The sequence below is a fragment of the Anolis sagrei genome, chromosome 6 (genome assembly GCF_037176765.1).
Source record: "Anolis sagrei isolate rAnoSag1 chromosome 6, rAnoSag1.mat, whole genome shotgun sequence".
NCBI classification, from domain to species: domain Eukaryota; kingdom Metazoa; phylum Chordata; class Lepidosauria; order Squamata; family Dactyloidae; genus Anolis; species Anolis sagrei.
The window spans coordinates 117635371-117660953 of NC_090026.1; the positions used below are offsets into that span (position 1 = coordinate 117635371).

The 25583-nt window shown below is 40.3% G+C and overlaps 1 protein-coding gene across 6 annotated transcripts in view; it reads left to right on the plus strand.

Moving 5' to 3' along the window:
• Positions 1–25583, plus strand: part of DIP2C (disco interacting protein 2 homolog C) — a 339072-nt gene that overhangs the window by 279938 nt on the left and 33551 nt on the right. For all 6 annotated transcript variants that reach the window (XM_060782554.2, XM_060782555.2, XM_060782556.2 and 3 more), the window contains 11 exons: positions 478–592; positions 1828–2029; positions 3089–3198; positions 5293–5373; positions 9323–9446; positions 12165–12286; positions 13486–13597; positions 13689–13798; positions 15117–15247; positions 17860–18028; positions 21893–22063. In XM_060782554.2, coding sequence (XP_060638537.1) covers positions 478–592; positions 1828–2029; positions 3089–3198; positions 5293–5373; positions 9323–9446; positions 12165–12286; positions 13486–13597; positions 13689–13798; positions 15117–15247; positions 17860–18028; positions 21893–22063 — 1447 coding nt within the window. The remainder of the gene's footprint in view (positions 1–477; positions 593–1827; positions 2030–3088; positions 3199–5292; positions 5374–9322; positions 9447–12164; positions 12287–13485; positions 13598–13688; positions 13799–15116; positions 15248–17859; positions 18029–21892; positions 22064–25583) is intronic.

Sequence of the window (25583 nt, forward strand, 5' to 3'; positions counted from 1 at the left end):
CTTGTATTGCTGAAATAATCTCAAATTAAGGACCAGATGAACCTCTTTGAGAGTGCGTCATGATTGGGATACTACAAATGGAGATAAACAAAACTTCACGTTTCCCTTAGTCTAAATAAAACCCAGGAGAGCATTGACATTTTGCTATTATATAACTTTGAGCCCTTTTCTTAGTAAATACTGATTGCATATAGAGTGAAATCATATTCTGCAACGATTGTGTGCTACTCTTTGGAGAGCTGAAACAAGCCTGCTTTTATAAGAGCTGTTTTCCAAATCCGATGGTGCTCTATTTTAAACGTGTGTAGGTGTTCAATGCAACTGTCATTTTCTCGAAGAAATAAGAACTGAATCGTCAGCCTCCTTTGTTGCATAACTTATGAGTGCTTATTCCCAGAGAATAATGAAATACACTTTTCCTCCACTTGATATTCTTTTCCGGTGAACCGGTTTTTATATTTTCCCACCCTGTTACAGAATAGCCGTGTTTTCCGTGAGTGTCCTTCATGATGAGAGGATAGTAATTGTTGCTGAACAAAGGCCAGACTCTACAGAGGAAGACAGCTTTCAGTGGATGAGTAGAGTTCTGCAGGTAAGTTCACTTAAATTGCAACCAGAAGGATGACATTGAAAGTCCTTGTGGCCAAAGAGGCCACCTATTTCCTGGAAATGCTTGCAGTTATTCTGCTTCTACTACAGTGTACAAGAGCATGTTAACCAAGGTTAGGCTTGCCATAGGTCAAGTTGTTTATTGTTTACAACATGTAGGAATTATGCACAGTAAGTAAAGGAATGGCATGTTTCAGTTTAACATATTTTTCTTCCTATGAAGCAAATCTGACATCTGGTTGCTCACTTTAGATGCCCATTTGCATGCCTTTGATCTTCAGAGTAGCCTTTACTGACTTTTACTTTCTATCAAGATTATGACAACCGGACTGATTGATAACTGGAAAATAAAGGGAGAAAATGTGGAGGCAGTGACAGACTTTGTAGTTCTAAGCACAAAGATTACTGCAGATGCAGACTGCAGCCAGGAAATCAGAAAACGTTTCCTTCTTGGGCGGAGAGCAATGATCAATCTCAATAAAATAATGAATAGTAGAGACATCACACTGGCAACAAAGATCCGAATAGTTAAAGCAATGGTATACCCTGTAGTAACCTACGGATGTGAGAGCTGGACCATAAGGAAGGCTGAGTGAAGGAAGATATATGCTTTTGAACTGTGGTGCTGGAGGAAAATTCTGAGAGTACCTTGGACCACAAGAAGGTCAAACCAGTCCATACTCCAAGAAAGAAAGCCTGATTGCTCACTGGAGGGAAGGATATTAGAGGCAAAGATGAAGTACTTTGGCCACATAATGAGAAAACAGAAAATCTTGGAGAAGACAATGATACTGGGAAAAATGGAGGGGAAAAGGAAGAGGGGCAGACCAAGGGCAAGATGAATGGATGGTTTCCTTGAAGTGACTAGCTTGACCTTCAAGGAGCTGTGGGTGGCCACGACTGACAGGGAGCTCTTGCATGGGCTGGTCCATGAGGTCACGAAGCATTGGAAGCAACTCAACGAATAAACAACAACAAAACTTTCTACTTGTCTCTCAAAATTAAAAAAAAACAAGTATTTCATCATACCTTTTATGCAGTCAAGTGGACTGCATAAAAGGTATGATGTAAACAGTTGTGGCTGTAAACAGTTGTGGCTAGTGATCCACATCAAAAAATGATTTGACACTGGATAGTTTAATTGTGACTGGTCTCTTATGAACTCTCTTCTCCCCAAATGTTGCACTGACTTGCACCTTTTTTGTTTGTTGTTTCTAGGCTATCGACAGTATCCATCAAGTGGGTGTTTATTGTTTAGCCCTGGTCCCAGCAAACACACTCCCAAAGACCCCTCTCGGTGGAATCCACTTATCGGAAACTAAACAGCTTTTCCTGGAAGGAGCATTGCATCCTTGTAATGTGTTGATGTGTCCACACACTTGTGTAACAAATCTGCCCAAACCAAGACAAAAACAGCCAGGTATTATGCATTTTGTGTTTTCACCCTCTGTTTCTTACCATTCTAGCCTGTCACTGGAATAGCTGTGTTCTGCAGTGATAATAGACAAAAGGGGGTTCACTTTCAAGAAAACAGTTCTGATCCAGTGGGAGTACAATTCAGTGGTGCTCTTTTATGAATCTGCTACAAAAGAACGGTTAGGTTTTACAGGCTAGGAATTCTGTGGGCTTTCCCCCCAGTCTTCCAGCAGTTGAGATCTGAAAAAACATGTCTAATAACAAAGAAGGACATGATTGCTGGCCTTTCTGTTATCTCAAGTTACCCTGACTCACTTAATCTCCCTTATTCCCGAACAATTAGAGGAGATTAGATGGATATAACTGGAGATAAATTCCCATTGGTCGGTGACATTTCCTTCCCTCTTGTTGTCGCTTAGAAAAACAAGCTTCTGTAACTTTCCTCTACTGTCAGGAGACAGGATTCAGAATTCCTTAGAGTGGGAAACAGGTCTGTTTATACATTATGGCATTGCCCAGTTCCAGACTTCTTGGTGCCACCTGGCCAGCTTAAATGGCACTTTTATTTCAACAGTGAAAGTGTGTTCATGAGCCTTTTTGCCTTCCAGGTAATATAGATGCAGTACTAGACTTGTGAGTCAGTTTCAGTGAGTCGTGACTCAGTCATTGCTAGTGCCCATTTTTGCCATGGATGGCCTCATTAGTGAGCATTAGTAGAAAGGTTCTCAGGCATTATGTCCCTTGATGGATTCTTAGATGCAATCACCTCTGTTCCCTTTCATGAAGAGTCATGCTGTATAATAGGAGCTGACTAATGTGGCGAGTGGATGCAATTCCCTTGCTTGTAATGTGGAAAGGTGTAATCAAAAACAGCATCAAAAGGAATCAGCCCATTGACCTCTAGAAACCAAACACTTCTGTTTTGTCGTATGCATCTCAAATAATACATCTTGCTGTATTTGCATCTCAAATGGTACATTTGCAGCAAATTGATGAAAGTTATTTTTCCCTTCTTTTTATAACTTATGCATTCTGGCATTAATATTTCCCATCTATATTATAGAAATTGGCCCTGCCTCTGTGATGGTGGGGAATCTGGTCTCTGGAAAAAGAATTGCTCAGGCAAGTGGCAGAGATTTGGGACAAATAGAAGATAACGATCAAGCCAGAAAGGTAAAGTGGCAAGCCTTCCATGTCTACTGTGTGAGGTTTCAAAAATAGCATAATTGCCTTTTGGTGATTTGTGACATCTGCTGGAAATGTGTGGGCGCAATCAGAGCAAGAGTAAAACCGGCTTCCGTTTCACCTCCAGAACGATTAGAAACGTTGTGTTTCCTAAGACGGAAAAGCAGATTCTAAATATATTCTGAAAGCAAAGTTCCATTGAACTTAGTGGAATGTAGTTCTATTTAAGTCTATTTAGGATCACATTGAAGATATGCTATTTCCCATCTTAAGACTGCTTCAGAAAATTCTTACTGAAAAGCAAGTTTTGTGCTATGTAATGGTTTTAAAATTGTTGGTAGATGAAAAACATCTTGCTTTTGCCATCTCAGAATATGGTCAGAAGGTATGGAAAGCATCAAGCTTGCTATAGTTAATCAATCGGTTTAGCAGTGGTTTTCAGCCTGTGGGTCCTCAGATGTTTTGGCCTTCAACTCCCAGAAATCGCAACAGTTGGTAAACTAGCTGGGATTTCTGGGAGTTGTAGGCCCAAACACCCGGGGACCCACAGGTTGAGAACCTCTGGCTTAAGAGTATTGTCATCACCTTGCAGAGAGTCTGCTTAGCAATTCCATGTATACGAACACCCTTTACTAAAACAAAACTTGAATGTATCATATATTGACTTATGTTGTATGGGTATGATACACTATACATAGGATACAGCTAGTGGTGTGCAAAGGTTTTGTGATGGCAAAATCTAGTACAAGACCTAGTACTAGGCAAAATCTAGTACACCATGACATTTTGGAGTGTCATACACATTTCCTACATCCACTGCAAAATCTAGTACACCATGACATTTTGGAGTGTCATACACATTTCCTACATCCACTGCATTTGTAGCAATTTCATGAACATAGAAACTGTTTGATGAAATGTGGCAAATACAGACTTGATACAAATGTTCATTTTTCTTATAATTCAGAATTCTGTTTAACTTGTTTTGTCTTCATGCTGTTGTTGTTATGTATGATCACGTCAGCTTTGATTTATGGTGACCCTATGAATGAAAGACCTCTAATATATGTGTGTTACAGAAAGTACTTCATTTTAAAATTGACCTAATAGTTCCTAGAAATGTGAATTTCATTCGAACAGAATTTGAGTGTGTGTGTTGCTCTTCTCTCCCATCCATGCACACTTAGTTAAAAGGCTTTGGTCTTTTAATAGAGGCCTCCTGGTGTCAAAGCAGGTTAAACTGCTGAGCTAATGCTGAGGTTGCTGACCAAAAGTTTGGCAGTGGGGTGAGCTCCCACTGTTAGCCCCAGCTTCTGCCAACCTAGCATTTCGAAAACATGTGAATGTGAGTAGATCAATAGGTACTGCTTCTGCAGGAAGGTAACAGCACTCCATTCAGTCATGCTAGCCACATGACCTTGAAGGCGTCTAAGGACAACGCCAGCTCTTTGGCTTAGAAATGAAGATGAGCGCCACCTCCCAGAGTCCGACACGACTAGACTTAATATCAGGGGAAAACCTATACCTTTACCTTTTAATAGATGAATAAAATAGATGACAGCAATTTATTTTTATTTTATAGATTATTAAATATTTATATGCAGCCTGTTCATCTTTCTGTTCTCAAAGTCTACCATGGTTCAATATATGGGTGTATAAAAAGGCAGCAGTGTTGAGTAGAAAGGGGCAGCTCTCTATCAGTAATCCTTTATCTACTTACATAGAAGCTAGCCCCATTAAACTCAATTATCAACAGATAATACTTCTGAATAGATGTTCATAGGTTTGCATTTCAAAAGTGCTAAAAGTGCTGCATACAGTATTGTGTGTCTAACCTTATTGTTATTCAGTTCTTGTGGGTTTTTTCGGGCTATATGGCCATGTTCTAGAGGCATTTCTCCTGACGTTTCGCCTGCATCTATGGCAGGCATCCTCAGAGGATGCCTGCCATAGATGCAGGCGAAACGTCAGGAGAAATGCCTCTAGAACATGGCCATATAGCCCGAAAAAACCCACAAGAACTGAGTGATTCCGGCCATGAAAGCCTTCGACACTTATTGTTATTCATTCCTTCCTTTCCAGTTCCTGTTTCTCTCAGAAGTCTTACAATGGAGGGCGCAAACAACTCCTGATCACGTGCTTTACACATTACTAAATTGTAGGGTAAGACTATGTGGTGTTTATTTGGGTTATAGAGGTATCCTTTTGTTATTTCTATCACAAAACATTTCTGGGTTGTTATAGGTTTTTCAGGCTGTATGGCCATTTTCTAGAAGCATTCTCACCTGACGTTTTGCCTGCACATGTGGTAGGCATCCTCAGAGGTTGTAAGGTTGTGAGATCTCACAACCTCTGATGATGCCTACCACAGATGCAGGCAAAACTTCAGGAGAGAATGGTTCTAGGATATGGCCATACAGCCTGAAAAACCTACAACAACCCAGTGATTCAGGCCATGAAAGCCTTTGACAATACACAAAATATTCCTGCTTACAATACGGGTGGGCAACTGCAGAAGACTTGAGCAGCACCTTCATCCTTCAAGAGACTTGAGGGTCACCCTCTATTGGATGTGCTCCCACCAACAGTGATGATGATGATGCACCTTCTAGGGGTCATTGAGGCATATTTTTGTGTATTTGGGGACTTCTTCACTCCTTAGAGAACATTTGGAGGCAAAATGTTTTGAAAAAAAAGTTTGGCTTCTGGGAGTTCAATAATAATAATAATAATAATAATAATAATAATAATAATACACTTTATATATATTCCACCCTTCTCCCCTAGGGGACTCAGAGCGCATTACAGTATTTTACATATATAGGCAAACATTCAATGCCTTTTACAATTATATATAATGCGATACACAAACAAAGGCAGAGGTTTCTCCTTTTCATTTCTGACTTCTGAAGGCGGTGCTCAAAAGAGTACAAAGCTACTGGGAATGTCCTCTATACCATTTAGTAATCATTTTAGTCACCAAATACCATCAGAAAACACATACTTCTGATGGTCTTAGGAACCCTTTTGGCAGAGAAGGCTGAAGATCTCTCTGCTTGTCCTTCTCTTCCTTTTTGATGCTGGTGAACTACAACTCCCAGAATTCAAAAACAACCAATATTTGATGTTGGCCATGTAGGCAGTGTGCCAAGTTTGGTGGGCTGGGTTCAGGATTGTAGGTGAACTATAAATCCCAGCAACTACAACTCCCAAATGTCGAGGTCTATTTTCCCCAAACTCCACCAGTGTTCACCAGGGTGTATTGGTGAACACCCTGGTGAACAGGATGTATTGAGTATTCGTGCCAGATTTTTTTCTCCACACTTGCATATTGTGGATTCCACTTTGTAGCCCCATTTCTTAAGGTTGGCTCTGCATCTCGTGGAGTGCATCTCTGTGAGTGTGGAGAAGAGCAAACCACAGACCACCTACTACAATGCAACCTTTGTCCTGCCACATGCACAATGGAGGACCTTCTTATAGCAACATCAGAGGCACTCCAAGTGGCCAGCTACGAGTCAAAGGACATTTAATAGAATGCTAAGTTTGCAAAATTTGTGTGTGTGTTTAAAATACAATACAACTGTTTGGTTTGCTCCCGACACAATAAATAAATAAAAATAAATGTGCCAGGTTTGGTCCAGATCCATTATTGTTTGAATCCACAGTGCTCTCTGGGTGTAGGTGAACTACAAGTCCAAAACTCAAGGTCAATGCCCACCAAACCCTTCCCATATTTTCTCTTGGTCATGGGAGTTCTGTGTGCCAAATTTGGTTCAATTCCATCATTGGTGGATTTCAGAATGCTCTTTGATTGTAGGTTAACTATAAATCCCAGGAACTACAACTCCCAAATGACAAAATCACCCCCCTCCCAACCCCACCAGTATTCATATTTGGACATTTGTGCCAAATTTGGTCCAGTGAATGAAAATACATCCTGCATACCAGATATTTGCATTACAGTTCATAACAGTAGCAAAATTACAGTTAAGAAGTAGCAACAAAAATAATTTTTATGGTTGGGGGTCACCACAACATGTTAAGGGGCCGTGGCATTAGGAAGGCTGAGAACCACTGTTTTAGGGCATATGGCAGCAAAGAATGTTGGTTTTGGGCCACACGTAGCTAACTTCTGGTTTTCATTGTAAAAAACCTAAATCAAATGTATATATTATCCCTTTTCCCTAAAACTGAGACTACAGATGGTATACAAATTATTGAAAACAATACAAATTAAAACACATGAGCATGAATGTGTGTTTATTTTAAAGATCCTGCTCCTTGAAAGAGAAAAGTCTTGGTAATGATGCACTTTCTTTGGCTAGGAAAGTTTGGCAGTGTTTGTTCACTCTGATATTATAATGTGCTTCATAGCCTCTGGGTTGTAGCAATAGCCTAAGAACATGTTTACCAATAACAATACTTTGCATGTGGATAATTTGGGCTTCTGGAAGTCCCTCCATTATTTAAAATTGCATTGCTACCAGTTATTTCATGGCACACCCATTATGCCCCACATTTTTTCTTTAATAAGATTGGGTAAGCGAGCTGTTTTCCATAATACAAGCTCTTCTTTTGTCCTCATTCAGTCTTTCAACTCTCTCCTCAAGCAATTCCTTTGCCAGCTGGCTTCATTCCAGTGTTGTAAGTTAGTGAACAGAGAAACTTCCAGGAACATCCCTTTTAGATAGACTTTTTCATTTTTTTCAATATTGCTGTTGCTGTGCAGGCATTGAACTACTGAGTTGCTAAAAGAGAAAGCAGTGTTGATAGTGTGGTGATTCCAATGAGTGATTGGAAGAGATCTGTTGTCTCAGTTCACACACGCACACACACATACTGAAATAAAGCTGGCAATGAAGAAAGCTCCCAATAGTAGACTCCATTAAGCTCTAGATCAGTGGTTCTCAACCTGGGGTCCCCAGATGTTTTTTGCCTTCAACTCCCAGAAGTCCTAACAGCTGGTAAACTGTCTGGGATTTCTGGGAGTTGTAGGCCAAAAACATCTGGGGACCCCAGGTTGAGAACCACTGCTCTAGATCAAGCTTGCACAAGCTGTGACCCTCCAGGTGTTTTGGACTTCTAGAATTTGTAGCCATTGGACAAGCTGACTAGGTCTTCTGTGGGTTGGAAGCCCAAACATCTAGAGAGCTGCAGATTGTGCAAGTCTTCTCTAGAGCCTCCTGCCATTTGTGTGTGACACCATCTGAGTTTGCCTGGAATCATGTGGAAAATAACTTCATTGGATCATTGTTTCTAAGGCTGCCATAGTATTTGGAGTCCCTGAACAGAACCACTTGGGTGTGTCTATGTACATAGTCTACTAAATACCCACAAGGAGCTTTTACTGTCGACTCCTGTCAAATGACTTTTGTTAAGAAAGGGAAGAGGGATGTGGCAGAAATGGTTTCTCAGTTTTCAACCATTAGAAACTAAAATGATGGATGGCTTATTGAGATTAGATGGATATTCCACAAAGTAATGGAAGGAATCCTCAGATTAACCCCAAGGATACAGCTGTACAATCAATGGATACATATTAATTAACAAGCTTGTTTTCTGCTACCCCAGAGATCAGAACACAAACCATTGGATTCAAATTACAAGAAAAGAGATTCCACCTAAACATTTGACAGTGGAATCGATTGAAGGATGGACTGGACTCGCCATCTTTGAAGGTCTTTAGATAGAGTTTGGATAGGTATCTTTCAGGACTACTTTAGCTAAGTATTCCTGCATGGCTAGGGATTGAACTAGGTGGTTTATGAGGTCCCTAGCAATACTTTCCTTTCTCCTGGAGGCATTGATGTAGAGGGAGAGAAAATGAATTAAGCAGTTGTGCAGAACGAATCTAAAGGGCCTGGGAAGAAGCAACCTTTTTGACCTTCTAATGTTCATCACTAACTCTGATTCTCTCCACACACACACACACACACAGAGAGAGAGAGAGAGAGAGAGAGAGAGAGAGAGAGCAAACTTCTGAAAACGACTTGTTATATTTCACATGTATATCATTGACCCATTTTAAAATGAGCTGGGATATCATTTGAGAATAGAAATCTGTACATTAAAAACTGTTATATCTTTGTTTTCTTCCTCCCACATACAGGGGACAATAGCAAATTCTCTAACGTGTGTTCAGCTACATAAACGAGCTGAAAAGATAGCAGTTATGTTGATGGAACGGGGACATTTACAAGACGGCGATCACGTTGCTTTAGTCTACCCACCAGGTAAAGAGCAAACATACATTTTCATTTGTAACTCTAAAGACTTTGATATTGTAAGGTGACCTTCAGCTAGTTGACAGAGCTGCAAAAATAGTCACTAAAATCATAATGGCCGGAAAGCAATTAATATCTTTATTTTGTAAAGGGTAGCTTAGCCATGTTCTACTTTTCAATTCCTTTGTATAGGACTTGGCCTTTCTTTCAGTTGTACCTGTTAATTTCAATAATTTCAGCCTAAACTGAAAGTGCGATATCATGTTTCTTGACATATCCAGAAAGCACTATGATAGGAACTATTCTGTTACATAGCAATCTTGAGGAATGAGGGAGCTGGATTTATTCCTGAACTACCTCCAATATAAGAGAGCCTTTTTCCAATGACATATAATAACATGGAAGCAAAATTAAGGCATTCAACTATAGCCTGATTCCAAGTGTTGATCCCAACCACAATGAATGGAAATTATGGAAGTGTTATGAACAATTCAACAGTTGATTTATTGGGTTTGCTCTAATTCAGACCAACTGAATTTAGACTGATGACTGAATCTTAACTGGTATAATCTTATAGCCTTTGCCAACATGGTGTCTTACAGACACATTGAAACTCTACAACATAACAACAACATAGCTATCCGCTTATGGAAGTGGTGGTTCAACAGATCTGAGGGTCACCAAGGTTGGCAAAGGCTGCGATATGTGTCTGCTCAGAAGTATATTGCATTGAATTCAGTGGTGCATACTATCAGGTGAAGGAGTTTCAGACTGTGGCTTTTTTAAAAAACCATTGTCAATCTTCCATTGATAACTGTTACAAAATATACACACACAGTTTATTTTCCTGAAGCATTACAATTTCTTCATTATACTTTTTTGTCTGCAGCACTGACCCTCAAATATCTGTCAATGTGTACATGCTTTGGTTTCTAAAGGTTTTTGTAGCTTAATCAAGAGGGGTTTTTTAATGTTAAACCATTTAAAACCAAGTGGAGGGCTGTGTATTGCAGTGTATTTTACCTTTAAATATGTTTTTCAATGCATAGTGTATTAACCAACACTAGTTCAAGGCTTTTATTTTATCGGGGTCATTATTTTTATCCGTGTAGAAGATTTCTTTTCTAATGCTCAGTGCGAAACCCTGAGGATAGCATACATTAAAATGGTTGGGAGGAACAATATGTAAGATTCAGTAGGAAAGCATTAAAAATAATGGAACACTCAAAGTAAATAGAAGAAATTGAGCCAAATTCCTAAGCAGGAGGGAGGAACAACAGTTAAAAGCATCTATACACTGGGATGTAATAGCAAGCCACAAAGAAACATGCATATAAATGTCATTGCCAACTAGGTACTACTCCTGGGAATAGTAGTTAACAAGGTCTTTAGCCTTCTGTGCTAAAGAGTGCTGGTGCTTCTCTAAGCTACAACCTCTATAATTCCATAGCATTGAATCATGACAGCTTTTTTTTGTTGTGTCAGGAGCGACTTGAGAAACTGCAAGTTGCTTCTGGTGTGAGAGAATTGGCTGTCTGCAAGGACGTTGCCCAGAGGACACCCGGATGTTTTTACCATCCTTGTGGGAGGCTTCTCTCATGTCCCCACATGAGGAGCTGGAGCTGACAGAGGGAGCTCATCCGCGCTCTCCCTGGATTCGAACCTGTGACCTGTCGGTCTTCAGTCCTGTCGGCACAGCTAAAGTGGTGTCACACTGCACTCATTGTACAGTGTAGGTCAGGCATGGGCAAACGTTCTAACTTGGGGGCCACATGGCGGACCGGAATAGGGTGGGCAGACTGGGAGGGAGGGATTTGATGGTAGATGGGAGAAAAAAAGTGTTTCCATTAGACCCCGTATTGCCTACCCCTGATATAGAATCCTAGAATCGAAAGAGACCTCCAAGGGTAATCCAGTCCAACCGCTGCCATGCAAGAAGGCACAACCAAAGCACTCCCAATAGATAGCCTCTGTGGAAGAGGCTCCAGAGAAGGAGACTCCACCACATGCCTATGTCACTCTCCAGGAAGTTCTTCCTAATCTTTTCAATCAAATCTCTTTCCCTGCCATTTGAAACCATTGCTCCCTTATGATCTGGTCTCTAGAGCAGCAGAAAGTTTTTCCCCTCCTCCTCAATGGGACACCATTTAAAATCTTGAAACATGTTCTCATGTTCCCTCTCTAGCTTCTCTTCTCCTAGCTAAACATTCCCCAGGAGGAAAGGAGAAAGAGGGGGAAGGAATAAAGTGGGGAGGGGGAGGAAAGAGAGAAGAAAGGAAGGACAAAAGGGAAGAAAGGAAAAAGAGGGAGAGAGGGAAGGAGGGATGAAAGGGTGGAAAGGAAGGAAGGAGGGAAGGAAAAGGAAGGAGAGAAGGAAGAAAGGATGGAAGGAAGAAGGAAAGAGAGAAGGAAGGAAGGATGGGATGATGAGAGAGAGGAGGGCCTGAGAAAGGAGCCCAAGGTGCTGCAGCTGAACTTTAATGGAGCTGTTCAAAGTGATGAGATATTTTGGGCACATAGGGTTTGGAATCTTGAGTAGCTTTTCTAAAGTTTGGATTAAAACACGGACCGAATTCACTGTCCCGTGGATATAGGAGCCACATGATGCCTGATTGTGCTGTACTCCATGCTATCGATATCTTCATAACTTATGTTGACTCCAGGTGGTTTTCTTTCTCTTTCAAGCTAGAACATCATTTTGTGTTCTTGTGTTTCTTCTTCATGCAGGGATAGATTTGATTGCTGCGTTTTACGGGTGCTTATACGCAGGCTGCGTGCCGATCACGGTTCGTCCTCCACATCCGCAGAACATTGCGACAACGTTGCCCACAGTGAAGATGATTGTGGAGGTCAGCTGGCTAATGAGAGTGGTTAATTAAGAGAAGGAATCCAATGGCAGGGTTCCAAGAGCTTGGGCATATCTTGATGACTTTGTCAAACTTCCCTTCCCTTTGAACCATCACATATCCCCATGCTTTTCCTTGTCAAAAAATACTTTTGAACAGCCTTTTGGTTTCAAAAGCAGTTTATGATGGGGAAGAAGAAGAAAAGAGAAAGCTTCTCCCCAATAGAAATTGGAAACGTTAGAAAAAGAAATTGGTCCTCCAGGCATGGGCTGTTCTGACCAGAGGATTCTGGGAATTGATTTTCTTAAAAGTTAATTTTCCCCAGTTCTGTTTCCAATTATCAGATATAGCCTGAACTAAAGGAATGGCTGATCATCACCAAAGTGAATTTGATTCATATCCTTATCCAGACATTTGTAATATGTACAATGGCATATATCCATTTTAGTCAATTTAGAGTTAAGGTAATAGAACAAACAAAAGTTACGTAATAATAATAATAATAATAATAATAATAATAATAATAATAATAAATTTAATAATAATAATTAAATCCAGCATATATATCTCATTTGCTGCGCCATACTGTTATTTTGCATCATACTACTACTACTACTACTACTAATAATAATAACAATAATACAGCATGAATGCCTTTGGCTGGGCTTCTCTTTTCCTTATAGTAATCCTCTGCCAATGTTTTCTCAGCCTAATGTATGTCACAGCTTTGTTGTGAAGATAATTTTGGTCATATGTTACCTTGTGTACTGCCTCTGTAGTCTGAAAGGCCAGGTAAAAATGTAGTAACCGAAATAAGCCTTAATATATATGCCTTGATACATATGGGGCTGGTTGCATTGCTATTTTAACTCAGTAGTTCTCAACCTAACAGCTGGCAAACCAGCTGGGATTTCTGAGATTTGAAGGCCAAAACATCTGAGGACCCACAGGTTGGGAACCACTGTAAACAGAGCCCAGAATGGAAAATATATTATCCCAAAATTAGCAGAATCTGAGAGATGTGGAGTAGAGAATGCATGTTTTCATAATTTCCAAATAATTTCTCAATGTTTTTAATTTGAAGAATTTTTTTTAAAGTAAATATTAAGCGTTTTACTCCTGTATTGGATAAACATTGCACTTGTTAAGTAGTGTCTGTCTAATTTCTGTCTTCTCTCTCTGTTTTCCCCTGAAACTTTCAGGTGAGTCGGTCTGCCTGTTTAATGACAACACAATTAATATGTAAATTGTTACGATCACGAGAAGCGGCAGCAGCTGTGGATGTCAGAACGTGGCCTCCTATATTAGACACAGGTACTTGCTCTCCTCCCTTCGTCTCGTTTTGAAGTACTGTTGCATCTTGCAGGCACTGCAGGAATCATGCCTTTCTGGGTTTTTCCCCCAGATGATTTGCCAAAGAAGCGGCCTCCTCAGATCTACAAACCGTCTAACCCTGACATGCTGGCTTATCTCGATTTCAGTGTATCCACAACTGGAATGCTAGCAGGGGTGAAGGTAGGAATCTCAGACTGAATGAAGCCTTGGGAAATGTGATGATATGGACTGAGGCTGAGTGGAATATTGCAATGCCAAAGAGATAGGGAAATTATGACCATCCAGAAGTTCTTGGACTACAATTCCTATTGGCCTGATATAGTAGATGTAATGGTTAGCAACCTAGGATGGAAAGCACTACACTCCCATCCTATTGGCTGTGCTGGCTATGGGTGACGAGATCCAGTCCAAAAACTCAATTTCATATTGAAAAATAAAGTATATAATAATAATAATAATATTAATAATAATAATAATAAATAAATAATAATAAAAATATTTCATCCCATCCTGAATTTATACATGAATAACATATCCCACACAGTTTAATTCATCATATATCCTTTCATATATCTAGGGGGAATGGACTAGAAATCCTAGAATCCCTACCCAACACAGCTTTTGGTTTTGTGGGAATTTTAGCTCAAAACAGTCTTCTTTTTCTGGCTCTGATCTGGAGAATGTAATTCAAGAAGTAGTTCAAAGTACTGGGTTGTTCAAAGTACTGCCGACGTGTGAATCTGTATTTATTTCATGCTGCATCAAACAGATTGCAACACTACAAAATTCCCACTACAAAGAAGTCATCTTACTAGTCTAGTCTCAACATTTCAACCTCTGGATCTCAAAGGGTTTAGGACTATTGAGAGTGGTCCTCCCCAAATAATGTGGCCAATGACTAAACGTGATGAAAGTTGGGCCAAGGACGTTGGACTACAAACTTGGAAAGGCTGCCGTTACCCCTCTCGTCCTATGCTTATGATGCTTTTCTATGTTATTACTTGACTGTGCCTTTCCTCCCAAAACGGAGTAAATCAACAGAACTCAGGATGGCTTGAGCTCCATTGATAAGGGACTATTAGAAGGAATGGCTAAAGGGGGTCCCCCAAGGGCAGCTTAGGATTGAACTCTAGCACTAAGTTAAGGCTATTACTCTTCTGACATTCCCCCCTGCTCCCATTTAAAAGAAGTATCCTGTTCTCTTTAGAGTGGCATTTAATTTCTAATGATCATAACCTAGAAATCAAAGACACCGATGAGTCATTCCCTCTCTGCTCTTCCGTTTTTTAAACTTGGGTGACTGAATCTAGGCCTTGGAAAACATATAATCGCCATTCTGCATAAATGATTCTGTCTGTGTTTTTGCAGGGGGCTTGTAAAGGGGATGCTTATTTTTACCCATCCTCTTACTGACTGAAGACCTGGCAGCCACTCAGAAACAAACCTGCCGAATGCTACGGTTCATCATCTTAATGACTGCCATCTTATCTTCTTCCAGATGTCTCATTCCGCCACTAGTGCCTTCTGTCGTTCTATTAAGCTGCAGTGTGAGCTTTATCCTTCTAGAGAAGTTGCTATCTGTTTGGACCCTTACTGTGGACTTGGGTTTGTCCTTTGGTGCCTCTGTAGGTAAGTGTCCCTTTTGGGGGCTTCCTGGCTTAGCCACGGAAACCCAGAAAAGCCTGTGATGGGGTCACTATAAGTTGGAAATTAATTCAAGGTTCACAAAAAGACCTTTTATGAAAATATTTTTTTTAAAAAAAAACCCTCCTGATTACTCTGGGAAATTTGGGGATCTAAAAATTGACTTGCAAACTCAAGTCAACTTATCACTTTAAGCAAATTCATCTAGTTATTTTTCAATGTGTGAAGTTTTGCTGCTTCTTAAATGTACTGCTTATATTTAAAATAACAGTGCAAACCACAAACTAGAACTTATTTAAAAAAAAACAGGTCCAGGCATGAGAAGGTGCTAATCCTTTCCCCTCTCTATCATGTGCCTGTGTATGCCTCAGTCAACCAATGCAGTTAACCATTCATGCTTTGTCTTGGTACTTCCTCACTGCTGTGAGAGCTGCAACAAAGGCTTCCTTGTTGTGGAACGAGGCAGTTTAGGGAGGAAACGTTCTCCCCAACTTTCTACACACAGAAAATGCAAGGGTGTGTTAATGCCTTCCTCTTGTTTATAATCTTGGATTTGTCAGTGTATGAAAGGGAACACTTAGCTCCATATTGTTCTACCCATTCAATATAACAAACTGTAATTTTACTATAACACCTATACGCAAAGAAGATATAAATAGGTTAGCTATTCCGTAAGTTCTGCACACCACCCACTCACCCCTTTCTAGCTCTTTCGAACCTTTGATAAACCGTTTGGTCATAAAAATAAATCTTAAGTAAATTTAAACTGGTAATGGGAATCATAACAAGAACACACTATCCATATTTAGAACCATTGACATCAACTGTTGCTACAGCAAAGTGAAAAGTGCTTGAGTCCCTTATATCAAGGAGTTGCAATCTGAGCATAAACAGTCAATCCCCCCCCCCCCAAAAAAAAACAACCATTATCTGTATTGAGGATGCTGTGAAGATTTGCTGGTCTGTGCTATTGTGATGTCCCAGAATGCAACATTTGGAGACTTCTAAACCACAAAGGAAAGCCTCCATGTAGCATAGAGACAACCAGTTAATACATCTTGAGCATATTGCATTGTTTTTGCAAAGCTTTGCTTTTGTTTTTATTTTAGGTCCCAAAGGGTATAACATAATCTATATAAATAGAAATAAAATGTTTATTTGTGAAATTAACATAACTCAAAAACCACTGGGCGAATTGACACCAAATTTGGACACACGACACCTTTTAGGCCAACGAGTGACCATCACTCATAAATACACTGAAAAATACTGCAGAAGAGACTTAAAAAGCAAAAAAACCCCAAAAATTACATTACAACACATGTGCAAAACCACATATATACGCAAACACACATATATACACATATACACAAATATATACACACACATATACACACACAAAACACATATACACAGACTGGGCCACAGAAATGCGTGGCAGGGGATGGCTAGTAATGAATATAAACATTGCAAAGCTGAGCAATAAACCTCTCTATCAAAAATTCTCCCACATTCATATTGATTGGGCACACACTCCAGCAGGATTTCCTGGGAATCTGTGTCAAAGATTGGTACATTCTGGACACAACAACAGTCATCAGACCAATCTCAGTGCTTTTAGCTCTTTGTGCTGAACAAGGAATGCTGGAATTCATTGTGGTGTGCCTCTCTCCCATATTTTCTTTATAGTTCGTCTCTTACCCAATTAATTCCAGTATAGAGACTAAATTCTGGAAATTGGAGAACAAACAAACAAATAACACCTTGAAGCTCTGTTCAGTCCTCCTACCATAATTGAAAACATCCCACTTTTTAGACCAGTGGTTCCCAATCTGTGGTCCATGGACCGCCAGTGTCCCCAAGAACGAAAATATGGTCCATGGCCTCACCATTACTACACCGCTGCCTCGAAACAACATGGCAATGCGAGTAACTGGTCTTGAGAAACCCTCTTATAGTGCCGAAGCAACGGGGATGTCAGGAGGGGAAACCCATGAAGGATTACTACTACCACATCAGCTCTAGATTATTAAATATGGTTTTCTGTGGGCAAGCAGATGGTGACTAGTGGATGGCATATGTTCTGTATCAGAAACTAGAGTTGTTGTGGTCAATCCAATGCAATTTTCTGAATCAGCACCCCAAATAACCAAACTGAATCTAAAGGTGACCAAAAACTGATTCATAACCCTTTTGGTACTAATGTTGGAGAGTGGTCCCTGGTCAAAGTGGTCCCTGGCCTAAAAATGATTGGGAACCACTGCTTTAGACAGATATGGCTACCCTGCTCTGATCAGTTAATATCGTAAGGCTGAATTGATCCAAACCAGCCCAGAAACTGACTTATTTTGTTAATTTTGGCTCCGCTGTATGCAAAGCAAAGTTTATTGATTAGTCCACTGACCGTATAAATATTAAAGACAAAAAAACGTACACAAGTAGACAATAATCACTATCCTAAAACTCCCATAATGGCTCTGCCCCATGCAATGTAGAGTGTTGTATCACTGAAGCTATGCAAAATAACATAATTTTCTCACTTTGGCAAGACAGATTTCCTGAAGTGTTGTGTTTTAACAAATCTTGTGTCTTTGCAGCGTTTATTCGGGACACCAGTCTATTTTGATTCCCCCCTCAGAACTGGAGACCACGCCTGCCCTCTGGCTCTTGGCTGTGAGTCAGTACAAAGTGAGAGACACTTTTTGCTCTTACTCTGTGATGGAGCTTTGTACCAAGGGCCTCGGTTCCCAAACAGAATCGTTGAAGGTAAGGAAGTCTGGTGTGTTCTCCTTTCCCCCACTTTTCTCTTTACAAATAGTATTGCTTTTTTAGTGTTGTCATGTCATCATCTGTATGAGTCAGAAGACTGCATTCTGTGAGAAAAAAATAAAACTGAGAAAAGGGAGAAATCTCCAGCAGTGCCTGTGGGATTCCTCTTTCTAGAAACCTTCTCACCTGCTGTTCCACAAACTTGGGCTGCAAAGGAATATTTACTTCACAGTGGGTCCATCTACACTGTAGAATTAAGGCAATTTGACACCACTTTAACTGCCATGACTCAATTCTCTGGACACTCACTTTAATCTAAGTGGCTATGTACCAGGAATAGTGAAAGACTCATGCCATTGTCAAGGTTGTGATGACAGGTTATATAGGAATAATAAAAAAGCCTATTGAGGATTTGTCATCCTTGGGGAAAGATTGTGGGAACATCTACACTAGTGGTTCTCAACCTGTGGGTCCCCAGATGTTTTGGCCTTCAACTCCTAGAAATCCCAACAGTTGGTAAACAGGCTGGGATTTCTGGGAGTTGTAAGCCAAAACACCTGGGGACCCCCAGGTTGAGAACCACTGATCTACACTATAGAATTAATGCAGCTTGATGCCATTGGTTGACTGTATGTCACTATATTTGTCATCCTTGGGGGAAAAACTTGAACACATCTGCACTATAGAATTAATGCAGATTGATACAATTTTTACTGCAAAGGCTCAATGCTCTGGAATCATGGGAGTTGTAGTATTACAAGGTTTTTCTGCCAAAGAGTGCTGTTGCCTCACCAGACTACAACATCTGTGATTACATAGCATTGAGCCATGGAAATGGTGTCAAACTGCATTAATTCTACAGTTTAGATGTACCCTGTGACTACTTTGCCTGGTTGTTTGGTCTATCTGTCCATCCACCTATAAATCTATCTCATTGTTACTTGTTGTTCATTCGTTCAGTCGTCTCCGACTCTTCGTGACCTCATGGACCAGCCCACACCAGAGCTCCCTGTCGGCCGTCACCACCCCCAGCTCCTTCAAGGTCAGTCCAGTCACTTCAAGGATGCCATCCATCCATCTTGCCCTTGGTCGGCCCCTCTTCCTTTTGCCTTCCACTTTCCCCAGCATCATTGTCTTCTCCAGGCTTTGCTGTCTCCTCATGATGTGGCCAAAGTACTTCAACTTTGTCTCTAGTATCCTTCCCACCAATGAGCAGTCGGGCTTTATTTCCTGGAGGATGGACTGGTTGGATCTTCTCACAGTCCATGGCACTCTCAGAACTTTCCTCCAACACCACAGCTCAAAAGCATCGATCTTCCTTCGCTCAGCCTTCCCTAAGGTCCAGCTCTCACATCCGTAGGTTACTACAGGGAATACCATGGCTTTGACTAGGCGGATCTTTGTTGCCAGTCTGATGTCTCATTGTTACTATTGTTCATGAATTATTTCATTACAACATACCATTAGAAATTTATGCAAGCTATACAGGGGCTTCTCTAAATATTTGTGAGTCCTCAGATGAACTGTTATTGTTGTTATGAGTAACATACTCTTTTTGCATCCAACAACAACAACAAATTTATTCTTATACCCTGCCACCATCTCCCCAAAGGGACTCAGGGCAGCCGATCTGCAGCCAGTGGAACTGCTTCAATAGAAGTGTTGTAAGCTCTCTATAATTATCTCCAGTTAGAAGCCTGGCTGCTGATCGTTGCACAAGTTGTAGTTTCCGGGCCATCTACAATGGCAGCCCTACATAGAGTGCATTGGATGTAACCAAGGCATGGACCATTGTGGCTAAGTCAGGTTTCTCGAGGTGCGGTTGCAGCTGGCGCACAAGCTTTAACTGTACCAAAGTTTGGGAACGTGCTCTGGAAAAGGTGTTACATGCACCAGAATCCAATACTATGGCCTGTCCTAATGTCTGCAATGTTTTCAGGTAAAATGGGACTTCAGAATATTAGAACTAGCCCCTTTTTACTATAGCCACAGTTTGAACTACAGTTCCCAGAATGCCTCACTATTATTCTTGTTGTTTGTATTCTACTTTATATCTTTTAAAAAGAGAGCCAAAGCAGCTAACAATAAAAGCAACACACTATATAGTTTAAAACCTAAATAAATATACAAACATTAAAATAAAATTAAACATGGAAACTATTAAAAGTAAACAATTAAACCATTAAACTATTGTTTTAGGTCTATTTTTTCACATTTTTGACATACTATACATCTAATTCTATCAATACATAAAATAAGGTCGGAAACAAGAAAAACACACTCACAAAGCTTCCTCTTCCAATATGCCTTGCTTGAAAGCAATGTGTAGGGCCTGAAAGCTGCCTGGGTGGGAGATCCATGTGGGAGCCACCCACAAACTACTCAGAGCATCCTAGTGCAAATGCTGGCACATCAGTTTTTAATAAAATACATATTTGGGATACAAGAAAGTCTTTGGGGGATATTGCTCATGCCTTCTGCTTAGCATCCTCATTAATTTTTTATTGAGTGCTTGTTGCGTGGTAATAATTAGTCATAAGTTATACCACTTCCATGTGTTTCCAATGGCCTTGTTCAGATTATACATTTATCTGAATGTGTTTGCTGTGTTTCTTGTCTATTTCCCTGCCAATCCTCTCCAATGCAGCCACAAGTGATAGATCAGAAGCTTTCCTTTGTATATTCAGTTAACTACAATTTAGCATTGTCTCTCAACCCTGAATTGAAGTTAATCTCAATTTACTCTTTATAGCAATAAGACAACTTCAGAAAAACCCAACTCAAATTTGGATTCTTTCAGTAACCTTTAGAAGTAACTACAAACTATCCAGCTTTCACTGGAATAAACTGCATTGGCTGAAAATGGAAGCAAAAGCTTTTGATCTCACCGCAACACTGAAGGAGAGCTGTCTTCATGAGCCCCAAATCCATCCAAGTTCATACACAAATTATTAATCATGTCAATATTTGTTTTTAACAATTTATTGCAACAGTGATCTTTTACATGTTGGACTGTAAGTCCCATCAATCATAACCAGCAAATCTGATAATAAAGGATTATGGGAGTTACAATCCAGAAGCTCCTGCCAGATTACATTCCTGTCCTGTTTTGCCCCAGAAAAAGCTTTACAACAATGGTTAAAGCAAATAAAAAAGCTTTGCTTTAGCAAAATGATAATAATGTAACAAACAACAGTAAAGGAACAGGAGGAAAATCCCAAAAGCAAAGCAAAGTCTTACATCAGACATGAAACAAGAGTCTTTGGTGAAAAGTCTTTTCAAGGCACTCCGTAGACGCTGGAGCTGCAAGCAAGGAAACCGGATTACAGAAGCACTAAGTTGCTGCCAGCATTGACCACTTGCTTTACTGCTTGATTTATAGCCCTCGGCTCCCACCTCAGCTATTCCTAGGGCGAGGTCTGATTGCTCAGAGACCTTGCAGCAATTCTAACTGACTTTCTCTTTTCTACTTTTGCCATTTGGCATTCCTGAAACGTAGGAACCAGTTTTCTACTTTTGCCATTTGGTATTCCTCACCTTCCTCCTCCTCAACATTTGACCCCATAATCCCCAACTTCTACATCTTCAGTCTCCTGTTCTACCTCCTCCTCAGAAGAGGAGTACACAACAATTCCTGATATATTGTATGCCATTTTTGAACATCTGTTAGCTGGATATTTCCAGATAGAAGAATAGACAATTTGGTTTTTTTTATTTACCTGTACTTTTTAGAAAGTTGTTTCTGGTTCTTTACCTTCTTTTTTCTTGCTCACAGGGAAGATGCTTCAAAAATTGCTGAAATTAACTGCCTAATTAGCAACACTACCCTTGGAATAACATAAGTTTGTGCTGTGTTTCCAGGCAAGGGGACTGGACCTCTCCAGAGTGCGGACATGTGTGGTTGTGGCAGAAGAACGGCCCCGAATAGCTCTGACACAGTCTTTTTCAAAGCTTTTTAAAGATCTAGGCCTACACCCCAGGGCTGTCAGCACATCATTTGGCTGCAGAGTTAACCTGGCTATATGTTTGCAGGTAAGACTTTGTCCATTCCTGAGAACAATCTTAAAATCAGTGCTTCTTAACAGAAAGTGATCATGTTTCATACCAGACAACTTGGTTAACCAATGCATGTGGTGTCACTATTTCATAATGCAAGAAATACCTCCACTTTCTGTATTTTTTTAATGAGCATTTTCCACCAGGCTTTCACATCATGTTTATAGCACTTATTCTGCCCTGATCTTACAAAGCAGTGTGGTAGATGGTTCCTAAATTCATTAAAATCCGGCATCATATTGTGAAACTGCTTTCTTCCTTTGAATAGCATAGTGTTTTGGAATGGGCATGTTACTTACGCATGAACCACTTGGCTAAAAATAATTTCTGGTTGTATCTGTTGTTGTAGCTTCTGCCAAAAGATAGATCAAGGGTCTATTGATCTTTTATATGGACATTGACAAGTTTTTAGCCATTTTCTGGTCCTGTGTTTCAAGCTCTTTGCAGACATTGTTACAGTCAGCTTTATGACAACCTTCTATAGTAGGCTTGTATTCCAGATGTAGTGCCGAGACTCAATAATATCAGTTTGCCTAAAGCCTCACACACAGCACATGGCAGAGATGAGGTTTGAACTAGTGGCTTTCCAGTAGCTGTGTTCTAAAGTAACCACATACACGTTTTATGCAAACAGAGAACCTAACATAAGTACTTGGCATGTTGAGGCACTTTCCTAGGAGTGTACATGCCCTGGCAGGGTACAACTCATCTGATAGTGCTTTCCTTCCATGGCCTTTTCCAATGCTATTAATTTAAAGCCTTGAATGGCAGCCAATGATTCCTCTCACCTCCTGCCCACCTTTCCATGATAACTCCATAGCCTAGGATAGGCAATGGAAAGCTGCTGTTCTAAAGGGATAAGTGACTGGTGGTGATGACAGCTATAGGGCTGGTCAGTGGTATGGCTTTGCACTGGGAAAAGTGGATGTTAGGATACATCACTAAGAGCCCATTAGTGCCTGGCCCAAGGATCGCAGCATGGAAAGGGATTACATTCAGGAGATTCTATCTCTTCTCTATCTCGGTCAGGACAGTGGCAGTTGGGATAAAGGGAGGACCTTCCATCTACCTCTTTCTCTAAGTATGATAGAACTATGTCTATTTCTTCTTCGCTCCATCTGAGGCCAGGACAGTGGTAGCTGGGATGGAGAGGGAACCTTTACTTTGCTTCTTGGCCTAAGTATGATCGAGCTGTGTTTGTCTCTTCTTATATTCCTCCGAGGCCAGGGCAGTGGCAGTTGGGATGAAGCGAGAGTTTCATTTCTTTAAAATATAATAGAAAAATAATACTCTTGCAATAATGAGGGTTAAGTGACAGAAAACCAGATAAGGGATCATCTGGCTATTGCTAAGCAATAACAATTATTCTAACAAAAACTAGCATCAATTTCAAATAAATTGTTTCCCCTGGGAACAATGTGACCATCAAATGTCCTCTTTTCTTTTTATTTTTTGGAAGAGGAGATCTCCTGAGAAATATTCCCACCCCATTTTCCAATGTCATCTCCTCCTGTTTTATTTTCACATATAGTGATGACCTATATCTAGAAGCTTTTCCTGTGGTTGGCTGCCTTATAACATAAGGCTCTTCCACACAGCCATATAACCCAGAATATCAAGGCAGAAAATCCCACAATATCTGCTTTGAACTGGGTTATCTGAGTCCACACTGCCATATATTCCATTTCAAAGCAGAAAATGTTGGCTTTTATTCAGCTGTGTGGAAGGGGACTTAGCAATGGGCATTCCTAACCCAATGATTCTGTAGTCTGTCCACTGCCAGTTGTATTATCCAGCTTTCTGTTTGGACATGCTTAAGTCAAACAGTTGCATGTTGAGCTTTGCATTGCAGCAGTAGAGAATTTAGGGATCATAGAAGTAGTGTAAAATGAGCAAAGTTTACAACATAGGCAGAATATGCAAAGGAGGACATTGCAAAAAACAGGAATAGATTTCTGCACCACAAACAAGAAGAGCGGTTTGATGTGCTTCAGCAAGCTTTTTATTCAAAACTAACAATATTCATACAAATAAAGAAACAACCAGGTCATTTCATAACTAAACAAAAACATTGTTATTAATTGTTAATTGTTGTATTTCATTGTTCTACTTTCACTTGACTTAGCCGATGGTTTGTTGACCGAAATAAAGGCTACTGACTAAAAAACATTGTAAACATCTAGGGACCACTTCTAAGGTTGTTCCAAAATGCATCTATGGATATAATTATATAAATAAAAATGTAATGTTCATTTGTGGGATTAACATAACTCAAAAACCACTGGACGAATTGACACCAAACTTGGACACAACACACCTATCAGGCCAATAAGTGACCATCACACATGAAAACACTGAAAAACACAACAGAGGGGACTTAAAAAGCCAAAAAAAGCAAAAAGCTGTTACAGTGCATGTGCAAAAACAACTCCCTCTGGCAAACAAAACACACAATAGCATATCCACACTCTCTTCTGGACTATAGCTCCCAGTATCTCCTAGACCTGGCCTTTTAGAAGAGGAGGATGATCCAAATGCACTGCTTCCAAGCTGCAAGCTTTCTTCTCCATGGATTTCTTTGAGAGCATCCCAATTCCTGCATATTTACAATTTCCTATTCCTGGACTGCAACTCCCAGCAATCTCCAGGTAGATTAGATAGATAGATAGATAGATAGATAGATAGATAGATAGATGCGTAGATAGATTGATCAGGAGGACTGCTGGGAGTTGCAGTCCAAGAATAGGTAGAGAAGAAAGGAGAGAAAGAGGAAGGGAAGAGGAAGACAAGGAAGGAAGGAGAGAATGAAAGAAAAAAAGGGAAAAAGAAAGAAAGGAGGAGAGAAAGGGAGAGGTAAGGTTGGCCACAGCAATGCGTGGTGGGTACAGCTAGTATACATATGTTTTTCTCTTACCAGCCTCCACTTTTCTTAATGATTTCCATTTTGGTGGGCTAACTTAAATGTATATTTTCTTAACACAATGGTGGATGCGGCTGGTAAAGATTTTGTAAAAATGTTTCCTTAACAGATGCTTTGTTAATGGAGGTATGGCTATAAATGTGTTGCTTCCCCACCATTAAAAGGAGGAAAGTGTAGAACACCAATCAGTTTTGATCTAGCAGTATTGCAGCTATTAATATCAGGTAACACTTGTTGCTATTGGTAAGCCATATAGAGGGGGGCTATTTAATGGAACTGGTACAAGGCAAGCTGAGCAGGATTTCAAGCATTAAAATTCTCGAGTCCACCATGGATTGTTGGTGGTTATATTTGTGCCATTACATTCATTCTCATGTTAAGTCTGTAGATGCCAAGGTCCAAGGGTGCACTTTGATATCCAAAGCAATGGCATTGGGGTTTTCTTTGCTTCCCTCTCTCATTTCTGCTCCTGCAGAATGGTGAGATTGCAGATTCTGGTGGAAGCGGCAGGATGCACCATAAGTACACAGCCGGATTCTGGTCAAAAGTTAATAGTCCTTAGTCTGAAATGTCATG